The following is a 17,110-nucleotide window of genomic DNA, read 5'->3' as shown; positions in this document are numbered from 1 at the left end:
AATCCAGGAAGCTTATTTATGGAAGATCTTTCTACTTTAATAGCAGATAATGAGAGCATAAAAGCATTATTATATTTGAAGTAACTACTGTGTGTATGAAAACCTCACTTTTATCTACAGTTGTTATGCCCTTCCCTTTTAAAGGGGCAAAGGTAGTTGTGTATGTCTATAGGGATCCAAAGGTGTATGCCAACTAGACAGCAGTGAGCAAAATTAAAGTGTTTACTTGTGCCACAATCAGCTTGTGGAAACAGCACGGTCTTAATTTCAGTTCTTTTATGCCCATAGTAATGACAGGAGCTATGATTCTGATGTAAGTAGGAAAGGGTGAATTTCTGCTGTAGGAGGAGAAAAGATCATCTAATTTTGCGAAGGCAAAATGATGCCATCAAAGTGCTAGGATAGAGCTGGAGCTAGTGCACTTAGCTAATGACTTACAGCTGTCTGTTCTGGATTGGGAATGTTGTTTAGTGGCTGTGGTGAAGTTCACAAAATGTTTTACTCTATTTGCTATGCCACATGAGTAGAATTTAAGTCTCTGCTGGGGTAGAGACCTGTGTTGGAGTGATCAAGCAGTTGTTCTCTGTTCTTGAGTTTTTGAAGCTTTTTGAAGCTTGAGGAGATACAAGAAGTACTGACAAATTCAACTGAAGAAAGAGCCCTGCATTTATGTCCTTTCTGTGAGCTGTAGTCCTTCACTGTTCCCGGATCAAAATGGAAAGGTGGAGCACAACAGGAGCACCAGAGAGCTCTGAGCCATAGCAAGAGGTTACTTTTTCCTTGTCTGATGGCAAGGAGGAATTCAAGCATCTGTTTCATTACATCAAAGAAAAGTAATTTCCATGCTACCTTGGTAGATAAGACCACTTGTACTGGTCCTACACCTACTTTTTTATAGTGCCCCTGAATTCAGAGGGGCAATACAGACTTGCAGAGTTGGCTTCATGAAAAAGGAGCATGCCTTCTAGAGAGGGAACTAGTCTGAGAACTGCAGATCAGAGTTTGCTCCTCTGCTTTGTTGAGGATTTCCAGAGGATTGTTTGGGGCTTCATCTTCAGTGATAGCTTGTTCCTTTAGCTTCTGCTGACTTTAACTGGAGGTATAGGTGTTTATTGCCCTTAAAATATTAGGTTAAACTTTCAGTTTGCTCATTTTCCTGGCTAAAAAGTGCTCTAACTTCCTGATTTGTGGGGTTGATGGATTCAATTGGGAATACCTTGAAAGGTCAAGAAGATGTTGGTAATTAAAATACCAACCAAAATACCTGCCTGTCTGTGTATTATGCAAGGAGGAGTGTCCTGTGGTCATTGCCTGCTAGCAGTCATCAGTTTACATTATCCGCCTGACCCCACACAAGGCAGTGGATCAAAAGGTTTGCTTAGCAGGACAATTCAGCATCTTCCTCCTTTCCTAGGGGTTCTTCTAATCTGTGCAAATGAGTTTTCTGGTAGCAATATCATATTGCTGGTTTACAGCTTTTTCAGAGTTAACGGTAGCCCCTCCATCACATGACCAGATAAGAGTTTCAAGAATGACAGGCTGGATGAAATATCCTTACTATCGGTGTACCAGCTGTGTACATCAACACTTTTCAGCCTGCAGTACAGGCTTCTGCTTCTTTTAGTCAGTGTTTAGACATGGAACTGATGTATAGAAAATTAATTTACAAACTGACACGTTTGGTGTAAAGCTCCAACCAAATAAAAAATATCTTGAAAAGACCTAAACATATTAAACAGAAAAAGCTGTTCTGGAGGCATATTCTTGTTTGGTGAGGGGAAGACATTTGGCCGTGTAGACATGTCTATCTGAGCAGCTGCAAAATTAGGACACATGCTTTGAGAATACATATTTTAGAAATAGTCAATCTCAGATGGTTGCTTGTCTCATCAACACAATTGTAGGTGTTATCAAGACATCTGTATGTTGTATAATTACTACCTCAACCTCAGCAAAATTGCTGAAAGCTACAGCAAATAAACTCTACCCTTATGAATTATGCTTTATTAACCTGTCAGTTCTTTTTAAAAAATAATGGGCAGTTCTAGGTGAAACTTGACATGTTTCATTACGTGTTATGTGCCGCATGTATCCTTTTTTTATGGCACTGACTAAGATATAATTGGAGCCCAGCATATCCCACAGCAGTTAGATCACAGAAATTGCAGGCTCTAATCTGCATCTGTTAGTTGTAACGAGTATTATGATGGCTTTGAACAGGCAGGTTGACTCTTCACCAGATTAAATGACTCAGTTTATGACCTGAAAACTTGAATGAAGAAAGGAGCCAAGTTGAAATGGAGCCCACAATTAGCTTTTGCTACAAAATTGAGACCAGATGGCCACTTGTTTATTAGAGGTGGTGTCAAGGAGAGACTTGGCTGCTTTAGATGCAACTTTAAATATTGATACCTGGTTGGAAGGCTTCAAGACAAGCCTGTGTGGTTTTAGTACTAAATCTGAGCAGAACATTGCTCTGAACTGTGAGACCACGTAACCTCCCCACATGCCTCAAGTTGATGCAACGTTACCTACTAACAGTGTTGTCTCATAATCATGGTATTATTTGCTTCCTATACCATCTCATCCCTAAACTTGATGTCCTCTACTTCCAATGCAACTTAGACTAGACAACTCTTGGTGTCTGTTCACTAAATCAAAATGCTAATGTTTTATTGTTTTGCAAAATTGTTATTTGTGGCTCCATTCCCCTCCCTGACCCCAAGTGCAAAACACAATGGAGGAGGTATATCATCCAGCTCCACTTGGGAGAAGAGAGCATCTTAAGCCATGCTTGCAAAGCTGTTGATTTCATTTAGAAATGTAGCTAGGTGTTTAAGATCAATATTATAGCCCTGGTAAATGAGAATGGATTTTAATTCTGAAAACCAACAGCAGGTGGGTGCTGTTTTCATTGGATTTTACATAATGCTTATATGCAAATACAGTATGCATCAGTGTTTGTCTTTCTGGTGTATGCCTGCGCTGCTTTATAACGGTTCCAGGCAGCTGTCAGATACCCGCACAGTGCTGTATTTAAAATGATTCCTTAGTGAGCTCTGAGCAGTCATGTATTGCCTTCATCTTTGAAGCAGTTCTCCTAGGTATGGTCAGAAATAGTGCAATCTTGTTGCTTTTCATTGCTTGCTATGCTATTGAAAAGTAGGTGCACTAGAACAAACCTGCCAGTGTTTCTCCTTTTCCTTGACCATCTAAAACATCCTTGAGTAATCCATATGGAAGCCTTGCTGCTGCTTCGAAGCTCCTGGGAAAGACTGACCAAGAGATGATACAGAGGGGCCCTCAGAGGGTGGGGACACACACCATAAGAATGCTTACCCTGTTTATTGACCACAGTGGGTAACAAGATTCTTGTTCTTTTGCTCACTTCACCTCCGAAGTGAGCTTCCTGTAAAAAGACAGCGAAGGATCCATTGGCCACAGATCTGAAAAAGCCAAGAGTGCTTGTGGCAGCTGTTTAGGGGATTAAGCCTGTGGGCATCAATGTGGCTTGATGCCAATGTGCTACCCCTTCACCTGGACCGTGTACAAAGTGCTTTTAATAGTATAAGGTTGGCTACATGGGGAGTACCTGGCACTCTTCATCTTTAAGGTTAAATGGTACTTAAAGTATTTGTGGAGGGTGGGGGAGGCTGTTATTTTGAAAAACCACTGGTGTTTTCTGTTGGTTGTCCTGTGAAGCACTGAAGTGAGTACTTGGGGGAAGAGCTCATTCTGTACCACGAAGCTGTTTGCACGGTGGTCTCGAAGAGCAGTAGAGTTCCTGTACCAAGGAAGTATATCATCACAGGAAGCCAGCATACTAATTTCTTTCCTGTCTGTGCCAGTTTCTTGAGAATAAAACAATTTGTTCTCGCTCACTGTGCTCAAGCATACAGTTAGGTATGTTTATTCTGTGCAAAGTAATTCTGCCATGGAGCATGGAGTTCTAGCAGCCCAGATAAGGGACAAGGAACAAAAAGGGTATAAGCCTTTCTGCTCTTGGTTATATGAATCTGCGGCCCAAGTAGCCTCAAAAGCTGAAACTCTTAACTTGTGGTTAGTCACCTGCTCTGTTCTCAGCTGTGCAGGGTGTGGACTTTCAGCATCTCCTGTGTGTATGGAGGCGGGCAGAATATTTACAGTTCGCACTTGAGACTGTTTTCAAGCCTACCAGCCATCAGCAGCAATTGAACCTTTATAATCACTAGCATCTTGGCATCTGAATTTTTTCAGAATCCTATTTATGAAATAACTAGATTTTATGCCTTTCAAATGAAGTTGATTTTTTTATTTATTTGTTTACTCATTTCTTTTTCTATTTCTCTAGTGAAGCTGTGGTCTACCAACTTGGACAACTCAGTAGCAAGCATCGAGGCCAAGGCTAATGTGTGTTGTGTCAAATTCAGCCCCTCTTCTAGATATCACCTAGCTTTTGGCTGTGCAGGTAGGTAAAAGGGGTTTGGGGCAAAGAGTGACTGTCTCTTCCTTTCTTTCTTAATCCTGCCAAAGGTGTGAGGCTGGCTGTTGTGTGCCCAGGACTGAGGTGTCTTTGCAGTTAAAACGTCTCCGAGTTAGACTTTTCAATTGTGCAGTCACCCAGAAGACATCACGATACCCAAGTGTCAACTTTATCCTGCAGCCTGACTTTTTAATTTGGGTGCCTCTATCAGAGATAAAGGCTCATGAAAGCAAGTCGCTCAGTGTGTTTATTGAGATCACTAAGGCAACCAGGCAAAGCTCAGCTTTGAGTCTCGTAGCAAAGTTAATGTGTTAACGTGGTGGTAGTTGTTCTTTCTGATTTATAGTGTTGCTCTATAAATAGTACAGTCCCATACTGGGAATTTTAACTGGTTTTACCTGAGGCATGCTGTAAAACAGTGGCTGTGCTTGTTTCCCATAGCTGCAACTACAATCCCCGTGGGTGGGCTCATGTTTTCCTAGGTTGGGCAAAGCATCACTGTTAATGTGGGGGTTTTTTAAGTAGTCGGTGGGGAAGGCACGATGAGCCTTTTATTCACTTAGATTAAATTGTTCTCGGTGATAATACAAAGATTTGAGAGCAGAGCGGGTGTCACTTTGGGAGGAAACTGTATCATGCTATGCGTGCAGCAACTGAAACTCGGAGTTGCCTATACATGTTTAACCAACTCTGCATTTTCTTTCTCCTTGGGGAGTTTTAATGCACTTGTAACTAGATGTTCTGACGAAATTTGCTGTCTTTGGACTTCAGGAGATACGTTGATCATTCTTAAAACCACTGGTTTGCCATTTCATTTAGGTGTTCCAATTTCCAGGCTGGTTCTACTTATTGTGACTCTTAGGAGGAAAAAATAAATTTGCATTTTGATACACTGCAAAAAATGGATTCAAGTTGGAGTGTAAAATATTGACTTGCTTGACAGGCATGTCGCTGAAGTTTAGTGAATTACATGCAAGAATAGAATTGAATTACAATACTACCAGCAGCATTTGAATGGAAAGGGCTATCTGTGAAAGGCTCTAGGGAAAGATGAGAGCACCAGCTACAAATGGATCAGCTGCTGATTAAAATAGATAGGTAAAAGCTCCATGAAACAGATTTTTTTTCCTGATAAATCAGTAACTGGCGTTCCTTTCCACCTGAAAGGCAGAGTGGGGATAAGGCATGGATGAATCTGTTGAAGACTTTTGGACCTATTGGGCATGTGGGATGGAAGCAGATAGGAGTGTCTCTATCCCCATGTTTACACCTAACAAACCACAACGGGCTCATCTTCAACAACTGTGTTTGGGAAAGAAGCATTAGTGAGCACTAAGCGTTATATGGAGGTTTTAAATGACTATATGTGCATTTTTATGATCTAGAGAATGCTGAGGGGTAAAATGGTATTTGTATTGAGGAAGAATGTGTAGGAGGAAGACAAGATAAAATTTTAGAAGTGTTTACATCTGCTTGATGTTTGGTAATTGAGTCTCTAAATAAAAATTATAATGGATATTTAACTATGATTGCTGAAACAATTACATGAAGTAATTGAACTGATGGGAATGACTTCCCACAAAGGAATTCTAATTGATCTTTCAGCCATAAATACATGTGAAAAAATGGCATATGAAATTAAAAGAAATACTGGGGTCTTCAAAGATGTTATTTCTGAGCTCCTAAAAAAAAAACAGAGCAAAGAAATGAGTTAGTGTCTACCTTCATACTCCATATAGTCAATCAGTCCTGTTGCATGTGTTATGATGGAGACAGGTTTTTTCTCTTCCATCAGTTTCATCTGGTCTTGTTTACTAACTTCATTTAGTCTATGGAAACAGCCATCTAACTTGTAAATAGCGTGATTTGTCACATGGACTATAAAATTAATAAAGGAAGAGTCAAAGCTGGTTTCCTTTAGTATTGGGAAAAAAAAAGGTGGATTGGGCACACTAACTTGGCCAATCCTGTTTGCCCCCACTAGGAATAAAGATAAGCGATGCAAAACATTAATTCAGTGACCAGTGCAGTGGGCAATTTTAGAAAGCTGCCTTGGGTTGTTCACATGCTCAGGGGATTTTCAGTTTTGAAAACTTTTTCAATTACTCATTCAGTGATTTAGTCAATAGTAAAAGAGCCAAGACTTCCTAGCATTGCATGCCTAACACAGTTTTGTACGTTATTTAGGCAGAAGTACTGCTCCCGTATATACTCTGTTGTTTTATTTGTTGGCTTTGTTGGCAACAAAGTATATTGTTGTCCTGTATATACTCTGTTGTTTGTTTTATTTGTCCACTAAGTGGAACTTAGTGCTATATATGTGTATATATATTTATAGTTTAAGACTTGATGAGATAAACAATTGATGAAATGGTTGGGGGAAGTATTGGTACTTTGAGATGTAAAAGGAGAAAGTAAATTGATTTTAATATACCATAATTAAATTACTAAACATATGTTTCATTACCCCCTTTCTCTGTATGCAGAATAACTTGCAAGCTCGCATGCCTTGCCTTAGCAGCTCAATTTTGTCTGTAAGGCTAATTTTTTTCTAGTGTTAATGCTTTAAAATTACAATTTTTTTCAATTTTAATTTCTTGTTTTTATTTTCTCTTGAGGGTCTTTCGTAATCATCCATACAGCTGAAACCCCATTTCATAAGGTCTTGCTCTTTCACACCTTGCTTACTGAAACATTTTCCTCTGACCTTGGCAAATTCATCTTGCCCACTTGCCTCCATCTATCAGAAATGCCTCTTTGAAGTGGGTTTTCCTAATCAGATGCTTCAAACTAGATCAGCATCTCTTTGAATCTGTGCCATTTCCCCCTTTGCGTTCTCCACAGAAATAGCATAGCTATTTTAAAGTCCTTTCTGCCCATCTCCAGTTTACGTATCCTTTCTCATTTGTTAGTAAAATCTTGACTGTTGGTTCACCTCTGCCAGTGATGCTGTATTGTGCACAGGTAAAATACTCAGAGAGGTACCTTTGTGCTTTCTCCCATTTTAGAAGAACTCCCTTTTGCAGAAAAATAGGAAGGAAGATACTGTAAAGTCCCATAGAGGTCTACCAACATGTGGCATGAATTACGTGAGCTGATGCAGCAGCCTGTTAAAGTGTTCTCATTGCCCTTTTGTTCCCTGTGTGCCTCTATCTGTTGAGGACCTCCAGCCCTCAAACTTAGGGGTTCTTTGGGGTGAGACTCACTTCTGTGTGTCTAGTGCTGAGGGTGATGGTAGCTTCACCCTCAGCTGGGTCCCTCAGCTGTACTGCAGTGTAGGTAGTTGCAGTCATGTAACCCACAGCTTCAGGGCTCTGTAAGTAATCCTGAACCAGTGATCTTGGATTTTGAAAAAAGCAATTCCACCTGCACCCAGTTTGCATGCTGTATTGTCAAATGAAAGGAGTGAACCGAAGTGCTGCAGTGATGGATTTTGTAGCAAACCCTGTGGCACAGTCGGTGGTAGGGGGCTAATTGCTCCAGCAGCTTTGGCTGTGCTTTTCTCGGCAGTGAGACTATGCTGACTCTGCTAGACCGCCCACTGCTGTTTCTGTCGTACTGCTCCTCCTTCATGGAGAACACCCCTTTCCTGAAAAGGACATGATGTTGGTTGGGATTTATGTGGATTTCTTGGTCAAGCCCTCTGTGCTTCATTATACCTGTTGGGTAAACACTAGTAGTGATGATGGAAGGAGTTGCTGTGACACTTTGATTTAGATGTAACCATGGTCAAAAGTGTTGTTGGATTGTGTATCCTCCATACGGAGCACTTTCCTTTAGTAGAGTACTGGGTTGCCTTCTGATGCCATAGAAAATCATGCTTTAGTTGCCAGTATAGAAATAAATCCCAGGATTACCATCTAATATGGCTGATATATATGTTTCTTTTCTGGGCTCTTCACTCTGAAAGCTTTTAGATGACCAAAAGATCATTTTGGTAGCTTAAAACAGAACAAATGAGCAATAAACTGGAAATAGAGCCTATACAAGAGAGGAATGGGTGTTTTGTTTGGGAAATAATTCTCTTAAAACCAGACAGGCACTTCAGGTGAGAAGGAAGCTAGTGCGTCTGGCTGCAGCCTGATAAAATCTGTTGCAGTGGAGAGGGCACATAAAGAAGAAAAGATCCCTTTTGTCTCTTACTTTAATAAAATATTCTATTTGCATGCTTACTGAATTGAAACATTGGGCAGTATAAACTGTAATCACTTCCGAATATGAAATCAGGTAATTTTGTGGTGTTTTCCTCTTTTTAAAAATAGATAGGGTTTTATCTTGAAATTAGCTATATAAATCATGACTGAAGTTGTTATTGTTCTGCCTCAGCAATAGCACTGATGCCCTCAACTCATATTTTTCTAGCAGTACCGTTTCCCTGCTTTAAAAAAAAAAAAGGCTGAAAATGCATGCAATTGGCAGCTTGAATGTCCAAGTTGTGCAGTCTGGGTGAGATCAGACTGTCTGCTAACTCTAGTGAGCTAAGCGTAGCTATTGATAGTAGTGATGCTTTATTCCCAGCATGCTGTAATACTGTCAGCAGCTACCACTGACCTTTTATTTCCCATATATTATGCAGAGATCATGTCATCTAAACTTCAGATTCCTGAGTTCTTACACTAGATGCATCATCCTCTTGCATGCTATATGTTTTTCCCCATAGGACCCACAAATCTAGCAGTTTGGATTGGAGGATGAGAGGGGTTCCTCAGGGCTACAGAGATGCAGGACAGAGACTACCTGCATCCAGGAGCTTCACAAAATAAGTGGATGCAGCAGACAAATACAAATGGACAGAGGAAAGCAACAGCTGCAACATGGTCAGAGCTTAAGGTTTTGCTGGGTTAGTTTTAACCTTGATCAGGTCTCCAAACGACTTCCCTGCATTGTCACAAATTCTTGACAGTGTGGGTTCAGATGAAGTGCCCAGGGCTGGGAAAACATGGGGCAGTGCTGATTTATGTTGGTTCTACTATTTACAGCCTCAGAGTTTGAGACTACCTGCATTGGGGATACTGTACTCCCTACTAAATATTCCCAATTTTGCTTTTCCATCTCTTCCTTCATACTGGGAACTGTGTGGCCAAAACTGAGTTGCCTTTTTCCTGGATTAGCACATGCCATGATCATAGAGCACCAGTGCCAGCCCCAGACAGACTTTTGGCAGCCTGAATTGAGATGTGTTAGCTACCAAGGGGTGAATCCTCACTAAATGTGAGGTCTCCTCCCAGTGCTGAGGCTTCTCTGCTTTCTTGCCCACTCTGTGTCTCCTTATTCCCTTCCCCACTTGTATAGTGACACTGTGACACTTCCCAAGAAAGTGCTTTTCCTTCAAAGATGGTTTTGCCCTTCCCCAGCAGGTTTTGCATGCTTTTTAAAGATCTTCCCTGTGCACCATCTTCAGCTTTATAGAATGGCATCATACTCTGGCTTTGAAAGCTGCTGCCTTTCTTTCATTGTTGGATGGTCACAAAACTAACGATATAGATCCACAGCATCCAGCATGCTAAAGGACTCCTGTTGCTATGTCAACAGCTTTGTTTTCATTTGCAACTATTTACCCATCCCTTAGGATCTCTGCATCGCCCTGATGCACTTAAAGTTCAAGGTCACATGTGGCTTCTTTATCAACATCGTTCAATTTTGCTAATATACCTCGTGTCCAAGTGGGACCACTTTGGAGACCATCCTTGTCCAGTGAAATATTGATGATTCTGCTGCAGTAACTGGAGCAGTGATTTCTCTTTTCCAAACCTCTCTCTATAGAGCTAGCCTTTCATGCTGCCTCAGATCTGGGTGTCTTGCCTGGCTTGTCACTCAGCGCAGAAGAATGATGTGATATTAATGACCAAGAAGGCAGTGTGCCTTTTTGGAAGAGAATTAATGTTTTCCAGCTGAAAGGAAGGTTTTACCTTAATAGATTTTCATGGGTAAGTACCCTGCTCTATTGAAAGTCTGCAGTGACTCAGAAAGAATCTATTTGTATGAATATATGACATGTTTAGGGTGGAGTTAGACAGCTTCTTTGGGTTTAAGCTATGAGATTACCTTTAGCATATGAATTGAGTACAGTGTTCAAAGGCACAGCCAAAAAGGTTAGGCATGTCTTTCAAGCCTGTGGAAGAACTTCACAGCAGTGCTCAAAAGTCAGCCTTTTTGAAATTGGGATGGCATGCAGCAGTCCAGGACTTACCTGTTACTTGTATTGGACCTTACCTGCAGGGTGTCTTTTCTTTTTGTGGGTATTCAATAATCTTCCTTTAGTCCATGGTCTCTGAAGCTATTGGCAGGGGAAGTAGGGGACAAGGTCCATGTTCTGGAAGTGCACATTTATGACCTTATAATTTAAACTCATTCCAGAATTCATTGCAAAGGTTTCATTTGTTGTAACCTTTGAAGCATCTATAGCACTTCAATAAGTTGAGGGTTGTGTGTAGGAATCTGTATTTTTGGCCAGTGTGGCTATAATCATATTTCTGTCCCAACAGTACGTATTCTGGGAGAAGCACTGAACTTAGTAGGATTGTTGAGGTTAGAACACCAGCTTGACAGTTTGGCTTAAATGTTATCCCTCTTCATGGATGCTGGGCTGTAAATAAAAGTGAAACATCAAACTATAGCTTCTGCTATCCTGGTGAAAACAATCTTTCTGGCAGGTAGATCACATTCTGCTTCTGCTTGGGACTGACAATCAGGAGAACTGCAGATATGCCATGTTATTTAAACCTACAATTTTTTTAGTTAAGCTGACTCGCCTGTATCTGCATGTCAGAGATGCTACCAGATCAGCCAGGCACCACACAGTGTTGTCCTGCTTCCTAGGGAATCATGAAGGGACATGACACCACTCACAGGTGTGCAAGATATGTTGCATGTGCAAAATTCATGTAAGCTTCAGAGTTTAAAAGTTTATATAACTTCTTTACTTGCACAGAAAAAGTAGTCTCTGAACTTGTGTTGGATAAACCGTTTGCGATGAATAGTGAGTAACAATATAGAGACCTATTGGGAGTTTCCTAGCTTTATCTCAGAGGTCATCACACTTCAGTTAACAAGTGAATGAATAAAATGAACTTGAAATGCTCCATTTGATTCTCTGGAGAAAAGGATGAATCTGCCATTAGCAGAAATGAACGTGCTAATTGTTTGCTTAAATATTCTTTTCCTGAACATTTTGTCTTACAACTGGCGTAGAAGTCATTTAGCCAATGATACAAAATTCAAATTTAAATTGAAATGAGCCTTGAAATTCAGGAACAGATAGGCAACTCCAAGATTCATCTTTTCCTCAAAATGCCAAACTGATCTTGCTACTGGCTGTTGCTGTATCCCTTGGAGCTTAATCCTTTCCAGCCTCGGCAGTTTCCAAAGCTGCAGTTTTTCTGGTAGCTCATTTGAAGGAATTGCTCATTGGAATGACATCCTCTGTAATGGCTTCCTGTGTTACCTTCTGCTCAGACTGCTGTGTAGTTTAACTGTTCCACCCTTTTATTTGGGTGCTGCGCGCATTTAGACTTTTATAACATACACTGCTCCTTCCATACAAACCGGTGAAGATTGCATGGGAAAACCTGAAGCCTGCAAATGCAGTGTGGACTCTCATCTTTAAGCATCTGTTCATAGTGTCTGAGCATCATGAGTGTTAAGAGTTTTTGAATGTTTGGGCTAGGTTCCTCTAAAGAGGCCCTGTTAGCCCTTTGAATCTCAAGAAGATGACTAAAAGACTGTAGATGTGTGTACAAACCTAGTCGCTCTTCATGTGACTCGTTTCATTGCTTAGCTAGAGCATACACAGCTTCTTTTCCACATTGGATACCTGTGTATCATCATGTGCTTTCCTGTGCTTATTTCCATGTCCACGTAGTCCACCAAACCTTTGGGGTATTGGTTTAAGCATTCTTACCTGAGTGTTGAATGTTAGCAACTGCAATACTGTATTTAATATCCAGCATCTCTTCCAGTGGAGTCTACTTTGAGGGCAGTTTAGGTAACGAATCAGATCACCATCTCCAGAACCTAGTTAAAGACGGCTAGTGAAGCAAAATGTAGTTCTGGACTAAAATTGGGTTTGATAATTTGGCAAACTCGGGTCCTCAGCCGCATATTGTAAAACCTATAGCAATAGCCTGTGCTTTCCCTAGAACCAGTTTGACTGCTCTGAAGCCTGTTTGTTTGGTTTTGTATGATGTTTGCTGATATGACAAAAGCCTTAAAGCTGTTGCTTCCTAAATGCATCCCTAAAATCTTAGGGAGGATGTTCCTTTTCATATCTACCTTTCTTAATGTCTCAAGTCCTTATCTACATGATCTTAACCTCTTGGAGTATACGGTCCCTGGGACTCTGACTGTGCTGCCCTTTCCCTCTGTCACAGCTCCATGACATGCACAACTTTGAGTCATTTAAGAACGAGAGCTGACCATGGCTTTGCAGTAAGAACAAATACTGTGTGCAAGAAGTGTCTTGAATTGAGGGAGATGTGCTCAGAAAATGAGGTAGTACTTTTGGCTTTGATAGATGTATCCGATACTCCATACAAATAAGACTCCTGGTGCTCACATGAGAAGCTTCAGATCTTCAGAGATAGTCTACTTAGACAGCATGGTTGAAGCACCTTTTACTATAAAATGACTGTTCCTCACATGTTCTAGGTGTCTTAAAACTTATCTTGGACATCAGCCTACATGCACTAGTGCATGTAGAGTCATACGTGTTACATAGTGAGAAAAAAAATATAATTTTTTCTCTTTCAGACATAATGAATTCCTCCAAAAGCTGCAGGTTGTTACTGCTGTTGTCTTCATTGGTTTTGTAACATTAGTAAATCTTCCTTATGTGTACTGAATTTTTTTTTCTCCAACAGTCTGATAGAAGGCAATCTTTGAATTGCACAAAACCCAGCTATTCCTTATTCCTGTGAGAAATCTCTGTAACTTGTTAAAGCTATAAAGGTCAAAGTTTCAAAGGAATTCTAGAGAAATCTGTTTTGCTTCCCCCTCTCATCAGAGCCCTTTTCTCAACTGATTAAGATCTCTAATGTTTTATGTCTCCTCCTTCTCTCCTTAATATGAGACAAGTTATTTAGGGTGGAGGTTTTATGGGCTGCTGTGTCAAAAGCTTTAGACAAGTCAGTAAAAAATGTCCCCAGTGTGTAAAGACCGTTATCCATAACCCTGCAAATGTCATCTGTAACTTCAAGCCATAGGGAATCTGTTGAATACAAAGGTTAAAAACCCAGTTGGCGGTTCCCATCAAGGCTGCTGTTCCCTTCATCTGTTCAGCAGAGGGAGATATAGATCTTTAGTGAAATGTTGGTGTTGATATACTTTAAAAAAAAAAAAGTACATTTGGTGTTAGTAAGAGGTGAGAATCGCTGGCTGAAGCAGTGTAGTCTTCCCTGCAGAGGTCTGTCAAAATATTTCAAGTGCTAACCTCAAAGCCTCTGCTGTCACATCCTTGAGCCTTTCTTTGGTAGAAGGAAAGGTAGGAGGTGTTTATTGTGCTGTTGATTTTGCCAGAGAATAAACTGAGCCTACTAAACATGTTTAATCTAACCTCACCTCTCTTTAAATCAGTTTTCATGGAGTGGACCTGTCTCCTGTTGCTTCCTTTGTTATCAAGTTTGCTAAAAAGAACACTGTTTTTCCTTCTTCTCAAAGCTGTACTCTTCCTTTGTTTAAATGAAAACCTGGGCTCAATTTGTGTTGGATTCCCTAAATACGATTTTTTTTGAGGCTGTGGCTCATCATCTGTATTGCAGTGTAGGAAAACGAGATTGAGTTGTCATCCCCTAATACCCATGTGATTTCCTCTGCTTTACAAACTTCCTTTCATCTCCTCACTAACATCCTGGGCTCTGTGACTTTCTCACTTAAAAGGTTGGGGTTTTTTTTTAAGATCTTGCCACCACCAAAATAAATCATACAGACTTTGCTTAATCTTGTTGTTTACAGAGCATGCAGTAAGGGAAGAGCATGTGGGGGAGGATTTGACCTGCAAGGAAAATATCTATTGAATGTTTTTCCAAAGTTCAGTCCCTCTTTGAGTTGCTGTTGAATTTTAGACACCTGTGACAATGGGGTGTGGGGGAGCTCCTTGGCAGTCTGGTACAACACTGTTTGAGACCACTTCTCTAGACAGAACTTCAATAGCAAACGTGAATGAAGTGCTGCATCCCACATCATCTCAGGCACACACATGAAATACAGAACAAGGGCGTTGTTCTAGTTTGATGCTGTGGACCAGAGCATTGCTTTTAGAAGAGATTGCTGAGAACCCTCTAGGGCAACAGAAAATGATTATTCAAAGAAAAACTGGTCCTTTACTGCAAAGGGAATGCCAGGTAAAAAGAGAAGGAAAAAGCAAATGCATCAAATGAGTAATTTTGTCTTAGTTATAGAAACAAACTACTTGCAATTTCTGCTGGAACAGAAAATTGTGAATACAAAGCCATATCCAGCAAATATTTTAATGCGCTTGCAATGATGGCTTTTGGGATAAAAATGTTCTTGTTTTATTGGTTTTGGGTTTTTTGAAGGGAAAGTATAGACAGGAAAAATAAAAAAAAACCACCAGTTAGCTTTGCCCATGCTGCAATGTTCTACAGGGAGTTGTTGGGGTGAAATGAATTTATTTCTGCTCTCTCCTCCTCATGTGATTTTTCGTGCTGCAAGTGGAAAACAGCACACTGCATTCTTCAGCAAAATGCTCCGGATAGTTTTGTCTGTCAAAGATTCTTTGCTTCAGGCTGTATCAAACCCATTTTTAATCTCCTTCCTTACAGTAAGGGAAATAGTTTGTAAAGAGGGCACTGATGTCACCTCATGGCTGTCAATATTATCTAATTTCTTCTTCAGAAAATTCTTGTGTTAATTTTTGGTGCAGGGCTTTATTCGCTCGAATTCAAGTCCACTTTGTTTCCCATTCCTAATGCACTGTTGCCTTTTCTCTTTTCCCAGAGCATCTATTTCCTATATATAGCGGAAACTACCACACTGTCTTCTCTCCCTGAAATGGCTTGTGATAGGCCAAAACCTGCACTGATCATATCCTGATATTACTCTGTTACATGAAAAAAATCTCTTTATACTGTTTCTTTGACTGGAAGGCTTCCTCACCATTCTCGTTGAATGCCCAAATACCACCCTGCCTTTCTATTGCTGTAATAAAGACCTTTTTTTTTTTTTTTTTTTTTCTCCGTATACTCCCTTCTGCCCTGGAAGAGACATATGGATGTTCAAACTCCAGCCCGCCTTTCTGCCGTACGGGAGGTTAAATCTCCACCCTAAACTTCTTGAACAAAGCCACTTCAGTCACATGAAGATCTCTGTCCTCTTGTTTGGTATTATAGACTTGGCAACAGTTAAAGTTCAGCAGTTCTCCATTTTTCACTGGTAAAAAAAAAAATAAAAAATTACAACTAAGGTTGTACAGCAGTGCCTTGTGCCACTGCTGTGATGTGGGAGTAGACAAAACCTGAAAGAGCTGAGAAGCCAGAAGCTTGTGCAGCAAAACACAGCCCTAAACATTAATGCTGTAATGCTGAGAGGTGGGCTAATGCCTTTCCTTTCTTATGTCAATAGCAAATAGCTTAAGCAAATTTGCATTAAAAAAAATTCTCCCTAATCCTCTGACATAGAGCACTTTTCAAGGCAGCTCAGATGAGAAGAGTTTGCAGAAACTGTGTCTTTGGAAATGCTCAGAGCTTGACTGAGTAGGACCCTTGATCACAATTATTTAACTTGGAGGTTGAATCCAACTTTGTAGTTGTCCCTTCTTGAGCAGGAGGTTGGACTGGCTGGATTCCAGAGGTCCCTTCCAACCTCTGTTGTTCTACAACTTTCAGGGCCCTTGAGAAAAATGGATTTCAACCAGAAACTGCACTCTGCATAGGATTTAAGTTTCGGTTTGGGCTTCCTCATAATTAAATCCTGAGTTGTCTTTTGACCAGCATTTGACATTGCTGCCTTTGTGGGGAGGCTCTGTTTCCTGGTGTGGAGGTATGCAGAAGATCCACTGGAGAGGTTCCACTTTGTTATTAATAGCTTTTTAGTTAGTCTCTAAGTAAGTATACAGTTTGTGAGGTGGCTTCGAGGTCAAGAGTGTGCTGAGGCTTTTGTAGGTTTCCTTTCAAATGAAAGGAAATCTGTTTTAAAGCATTTACTTTTCAAGTCTTGGGTTCTGATAGCAGCTGTCTGTCTTTTCTCAGGTTTTTGAGAAAGAGCAGCACTTATTTACCTCGCCCTGGTTCAGGTTTCTGTAAGGACTGAGCATCTAATGTGCCAAGTCATCTTCAGCGTGCTGCAATACAGTACACTGTAGTACAGTGTACTGCTGTTGATTTGAATTTATTTTTAAATCGGGATGTTGTCCCTTTTTATCTCCTTCCTCTTTCTCCTCAATAACAAAAGAGAAAAGTTTTTTAACGGTGAAAACTGAGGTTGCATGTGAGACTTCCGATTCTGTTTCCATTTTTAGTCTAGCCAAAGGCTTTACCTCTGAGGATGCAAGCTTCCTTTTTATAGCAAGAAATCACAGTGAGCCTGGCTGAAAGAGATGTTTGGTTAACCAATCTTGATGTTAAAGTTCTGTTCTTCTGCTGCTTGTTTATCTATGTTCAAGAAAAATTCATTAAGGCAGCTTGCCCTCTCCTT

General features: G+C 40.5%; 1 protein-coding gene across 1 annotated transcript in view; it reads left to right on the top strand.

Annotated features, from left to right (window-relative positions):
• The window catches only part of COP1 (COP1 E3 ubiquitin ligase), a 126,280-nt gene that overhangs the window by 66,485 nt on the left and 42,685 nt on the right, over positions 1-17,110 (top strand). Inside the window, exon 15 of the mRNA XM_074151760.1 lies at positions 4,331-4,447. Coding sequence (XP_074007861.1) covers positions 4,331-4,447 — 117 coding nt within the window. The remainder of the gene's footprint in view (positions 1-4,330; positions 4,448-17,110) is intronic.

Source organism: Numenius arquata, chromosome 8, assembly GCF_964106895.1.
Source record: "Numenius arquata chromosome 8, bNumArq3.hap1.1, whole genome shotgun sequence".
In the NCBI taxonomy this organism is placed as follows: domain Eukaryota; kingdom Metazoa; phylum Chordata; class Aves; order Charadriiformes; family Scolopacidae; genus Numenius; species Numenius arquata.
Note: the sequence above shows the minus strand (reverse complement) of the source record. Positions and strands in the feature narration are given on the sequence as shown.